At 25.9% G+C, this 6,654-nt stretch overlaps 1 protein-coding gene across 1 annotated transcript; it reads right to left on the reverse strand.

Moving 5' to 3' along the window:
* Window positions 1-3,390, reverse strand: LOC124957412. Its single transcript, XM_047514451.1, has 2 exons — window positions 3,295-3,390; window positions 1-545 (listed from the first exon to the last, which is right to left on the reverse strand). The coding sequence occupies exons 1-2, from the start codon at window positions 3,310-3,312 to the stop codon at window positions 60-62; spliced, it is 504 nt and encodes a 167-aa protein (XP_047370407.1). The 5' UTR covers window positions 3,313-3,390; the 3' UTR covers window positions 1-59.
* Window positions 3,391-6,654: the final 3,264 nt, after the last annotated feature.

Here is a 6,654-nt window from a genome sequence, read left to right on the forward strand (position 1 = left end):
TGTTGTATGTAAGTATATATATATATATATACAACATATACATACTTTCATTAATAAAATTATTTTTTATGAAATGAATCGAATCGATTACCGATTTTTACGTTCGGTATCATCCCGGAGATGTAATACAATCCAATAGCAATGGCCATCGATGTAAATGCAATTACAAAATAATATTTTGCCAATTTAGTATATTTCATAAAAATAAATTTTTTCTCCAATGTATTATAATCATCAACGACGAAATTGTTTTCAATTTCTACGAGCAATTGTCCTAACGATTTTCTATTCATCCTGCAGATCGTTATTTTTGTGAGTGTCATTATGAATAAAACATTTTCGGTAAAATTTACGATAATTTCGGCGAGATCGTTTTTATGATTATAATAAATTAAATTGGCAAATGTCAAAGAACAATGGAGGAAAAGATAAATAAAAATAATGAGGAAAAGTGGATCATAGATCTCGAGGGGCCATATTCCAAGATATTTCAGTAATCGTCTGTTCCATCGTAACGATTTCATTGCTTCGTTTAGATCGAGTGTCTGTAATAATAAACAAAAAGAATATGCTTATTAATATTTATGTTAAATAATTGAATATGGTTTAATAATTTTCTTTTTTCTTATAATTATACCATAATTCTTCTTCAACTTGAATAAAAAAAATTAGTTTTCATGATACCAATGATTTCATTGCTACAATTAAATTAATTGCGTGTAAAAATAATAATAATAATAATAAAAAAAAAAAACAACAGATTTATCAACATTTATGATAAAAAATTGGAAAATATTGGAAGAACGACGAATTTATTTTTTTGTGACAATAGGCGAAAATGAATTTATTTAATGTAATATTAATGGTCACTTCGATTAAATCAACAATTTGAAATAATAATAAAAATTAGGTTTGTTTTAAAATTTTATAATAAAATTGAAAATTAATTAAGGAACATTATTAAAGGAACATGAATTTTTTTGCAATAATCGACTAATATCAATGATTTCATTGCTTTTGGTTAAATCGAGTGTCTTTAATAATAATAAAAAAGAATCTTATTAATATTAATAATAAATGTTTGAAAATCAAATAATAATCACGCAATCAAAAATTTTATTTTCCGGTGGAATTATAATCGAATTTTTTTCTATTCTAAAAGAACAAAATTGTTTAATGATTTTAATTAAATTAATTATTTCTTATATATAAATATACGTATAAAAATATTCTTGTATAATATATCACTAATATACATCACACGCACATATATATTTCTAAAATACATATATACATATATATATGTATATAAATATATATATATATATATATATATATATATATATATAAATATAAATCTACGGATATGTAAGTATATACATGATGTTTTTTAATATATGTACCCACTTCATCGATCAAAAATAAAGTTTGGATAAACAAACATTATCCATCTATACAAATGTTTATCAATGATACGTTTATTTTCTATCACACTCTATATTATTTACCAACGAAGTTGGATTCCAGACCAGAAATGGAATTGTCAATTCTCATAATATTCATTAGGAGAGATCATAATTGATTATTTATAAGGAATAGGTTAACCCAATTGTCAATAATTTTGTTATGAAACGTCTACTATTGCAGAAAATTTTACCATAGACTCAAATTATTTTTAATATGTTATTTATAAGTTTTCGATATTTGTCTCTGATTTACCAAAATTTGTTGAAAAATTAGTCAACGTAAATAAATATCTATTCTTTTTTTTTTTTGTTTAATCATGTCCGTAGGTAAGTATATAATGTATAATAGATATTAAATAACCAACGGTTTGTAATTGTTCTTAGAATTTATACATACACTCACACTGTATCTACGAATGGTCTAAAGTCATAAAAATAAAAGCACTTAAGATGATGAGGATGAAATTATCGATGTTGTATTAGCTGCGGATATTACTTTGTATGAGATTCTTTTCTTTTTATTTCATTTTTATTTTTTTTTTTTTTTTTTTTTTTTTTTTTTTTTTTTTGATATTAGGTTAACAGATTAAACTTACGTAGACTTCCTCAGATAACAGTTGATAGTAACAAAACATGATACGGATAAAATAATTATTATTCAAATTGTCATGTCATCCCATATTTTCTACTATTATATACTTCTGCTATTATATTTTTATTCTTCAAATGATTTCAATTCGAAAACATGATGGTTGGTTAAATGGGAGACACATGTTTATAAATTTTCTTCATTATTTTAATATATCTCGCTCATCAATAAAGTAGATCTCACATGTTATGAAACACCTTGTATAATACATATAACGTATATAATAATAAATAAATAAATTTCCTGAAAGTAATATTTGAAATTGTTTTCATAATTATAATAATTTTATTAGAATAATTAATTATTGTGCCTGGCGATTAAATAAATTATACTTTTATCACTCTTGCTCCATTAATGCCAATCGCTTACTCTTATCAATTCGTTATATGGTTAATACTTATTCGCAAAAAAAGTGCACAAAATTGTACAAAATAATAATTCACAGTTTTGTTTATGCATGTGAAGAAATTTAATTTTTGTAAAATATATTTATTAAATTTCGAATTAGTAATGATGATATGCAATAATAATTCAAAATAATAATTTAGAAAAACAAATTAATTTTGTTAACTTACGAATCAGCAAGGACGAATAAACCGATCTTTAATATTCAAAATAATAAATAATTTATCTATAGATTATGAAAGCACAAATATAAATAATTATTATTCATAATTTCATATATTATATTCATAAAAATTGTTATTAAAATAATATTAATTATTTCACGACAGATATTTTTACTATTTATTTGCTTTATTAAAAAAAGAAAAATATTTTTATTCATTATCCACCATTTAATAAATATAATAATTAATTTGTAAATAAATAAGTATCACCATGGCTCAACTGAGAAAATATTTAATATGTAATCATATAATAAAAAAAAAAAAAAAATTGAGCAGTCAATGTGCTAAGAAAATTCCGAAAAAAAATTTCGGATTTTTGTAGATTCTCCGAACGATTAAGAAATAAAAAAAAAAAAGAAAAAAAGCAAAAAAAAAGAAAAGAAAAGAAAAGATGGTTCTCCATGATTATGTTCGGAAATCGTCAGAATGGTTTTTCCTCCCCAAATATTTAAAAAAAAAAAAAATTCACTCGGAATTATCACAAACGTCACACTTGTTTAATGAACCGTCAACTATTATATTAATAAAAAAACAACGTGTATATCCGTACTTCTCTGCTATCTTCCATTTTACTCGTCCGGAGGTCGCCGACAGACTGTTCCTCTAAGTCAGGATCTACTAACGACGTAAACTACGTTCGGTAAGGGGTTGAAACGGCTGATTGAATGGTTCGTACGACTAAAAAACAAAACAAAAAAAAAAAAAAAGTAAAAGAAAAAAAGCAAAAAAAAAATTACGAAACAATTTTCGAACCCTTATTCCAATGTATCGAAGGTTATGATGAAATGAAAGAAAGGGGAGGTAGTGGGTTCGTTAACGAACGAACAAAGTCGACTCATTAATAATCGACCAAACTGTACGGACGGTGTTTTTGCATAATTCATTTATCTCCAACGTTCTGTCTACGTAGGATATATAATTTTCATTTTCTTCCTTTGTTTTTTTTTTTTGGACTCTATATCCGTTAAAAAGTTTCTCCGTAGAATTCTCGTCTGAATATTATTTCTCGTGAAAATGAAAGAAGACAAAAAAAAAAGACAAAAAAAAAAGGAACAAGAAAAGTTTACGACGAACTTCTACTGCAGGATAAAGAAAAAAAGAAAAAACGAAAAAACGAAAGATAGAAGTGTTCAAATTATAAAACGGTTGAATTCAACTATACCTTGAGTTCTCTTTTAATCGATTTTAATTAGTTCACTTTTAATCGACCGTTATAAAGTGTATAAAAAATGGTGAAGCTATTGGGGTTCTTACATTAGACTTGTTAACGATCGTTAGAGTTGCTATTGTAGATGAAAATAATAGAATAGTTATTAATTTCGATTGTACGTATAAGTAAAAGTATTTTCATATGGGAAAAAAATCTTATTAATTATTATTTACAAACGACAATCACCAAAGGACTTCAACATCATCAAAGTGAATTTTATTTTATTACGGTTAAATAACATAACACAAAAATTTTATTATACTAGAGAAATTGATTATGTTAAATATACATTCCGATGTACATTACACATATACCATCAAATGCAATAATATGATACATACTAATATGATAGACTAATTCTCAGACGTTTATGATTTTGTATTAAATAACATATGTGTTCTATATATTAGACGATATATATTTATATATTGTTTGCGTGTGTATATGTATACATGTATATATATATAAATATATATATATATATATATATATATATATATATATATATATATATATATTTAAAATTAATAAAAATAATTTTTTAATAAATTTATAAAATTTATAAAATATTTATTAAAATATTTAAATTTATGAAATATTTAATAAATTAATAAAAATTGAAAAAAATAAAAAATTGTTTGTGTGTGTGTGTATATGTATACATATATATATATATATATATATATATATATATATATATATATTTACAATTAATATATGTGTATATATATAATATATATTTTATATATATTATTTTAATATTTGTCAATATAAATAATATTGATAAAAGATCGACTTGAGTAATAGGATAAAATTGTCCCAAAAATATTCACAATAAAGGAGATATGTTAATTAATGCAATATTCCTAATGATATCCACATATCGAAAAATTGTAAATATATACATTTCGTTTATCAATTTTGTTGAGTTATATTGCAATTACAATATTAAATCCCATTACAATAGTAATCCTTATTGTTAAATATAATGAGGATTAATGAGGTCTATCAAATTATAAGCCGCAATGAATATCCATAGATCAAACCGTATACTGACTTATCATAAATAAGGATTTTGAGTCTTTATTATCGTGAGTATTAACCAGAAGTAGATTATTACCATAACAAGAATCCATGGAAAATTATTTGTTATATGCTGATATTGCTAGGTTAATATTTTGAATATCACTTAATCTATGTAAAAAGGAAGTAGATTAAATATCATAATGGGCTGTTCGGAAAGTAATTTCGTTTTTTCTTTTTTTGGGAAAATGAAAGGCAATTTTCGTATAATGAACAAATATTTTATTAAATTATATATCGGCCATTTTGGTCCAAAACCTTTTGCCATCTTTTTAGTAGTAGTATGATTCCATGCTCATAAAATTTTTGTTCTTTGCTGGCAAAAAACTGATCGAGGTAATTTTTGATCTCCTCATTTGAAGAAAAGGTTTTACCGTCTAAAAAATTTTGCAGTTCCCGGAACAAATAATAATCCGAAAGTGCCAGATCTGGAGAATATGGTGGGTGCGGCATTGTATGCCATTCAAGTTGTAAAAACTTTTGGCGAGTGACCAAACTTGTATGAGATCTCGCATTATCTTCGAGGAACACTACACCTTTTCTGATGATTAATTCTGGCCTTTTCTGTTGAAGTGCATCATTCAGTTTGACCAGCTGATGACAGTAGACTTCCGAATTAATTGTTGTGTTATCCGATAAAGTCTCAAAAAAAAACGATTCCTTTAAAATCCCACCAAACAGACAGCATCACCTTTTTTTAATGGATATTGGCTTTGGAAATGCATTGAACTGGTTCACCTTTTTTGCTCCATGATCTCTTGCGTTTGACATTGTTATATACAACCCATTTTTCGTTCCCAGTAATGATGGGCTTCAAAAATGGATCATTTTCGTGACGTTTGAGAAGCGAATCACAGACGTCAACGCGACGACACAAATTTCTCACCGTGAGAACATGGGGAACTCATATATCGAGCTTCGAGGTTAAACCCAGGCCTTCCAAGTGGTCATAAACAGTTGAATTTGATAAATTCAACCTCTCACCGATCTCACGTGTTGTTATTCGCCGGTTTGCATCAACTAATGCCTTTATCGTGTTTTTATCTGCTTCAACCGGTCTTCCAGAACGTGGTGGATCTTCGACATCAAAATTGCCGGATCGAAATTTTGCAAACCAGTTCTGACACTGGCGTACTGTCAACACATCTTCTCCATACACATTGGATAAATTCTTTCTAGCTGGAACAGCTCTTTTACCTTTTCTATAGTAAAAAAGTAAAATATGACGAAAATGCTGCTTATTGCTCTCCATATTGAAAAGGGCACCAACCAAAAACTACTGCGTAGAATCAATTGGACTTTTTCACAAGCCTTGCTATATCAGCTCTCAAAACATATAATGATTACGCGGCTTAAGTGTGAAGTTGGGTGCAAAAAAAATACAATTAAATCCTCTGTCGGGAAAAAAAACGAAATTACTTTCCGACAACCCAATAAATTTATAAATATGTACATTCTATAAAGCAGTAGTTATTTTTAAATATGGTTGCAATTTTTTCTTTCTCTTTTTTTTTTTAGATCAATGCAATGTAATTTCTGGAATATTTTCTATCTTGAAATTAACTGTCTCTATAGGTAGGAAAGATCGGGACTAAATGTCTTAATGTTAAGAAAACA

The sequence above is a fragment of the Vespa velutina genome, chromosome 25 (assembly GCF_912470025.1).
Source record: "Vespa velutina chromosome 25, iVesVel2.1, whole genome shotgun sequence".
In the NCBI taxonomy this organism is placed as follows: Eukaryota; Metazoa; Arthropoda; class Insecta; order Hymenoptera; family Vespidae; genus Vespa; species Vespa velutina.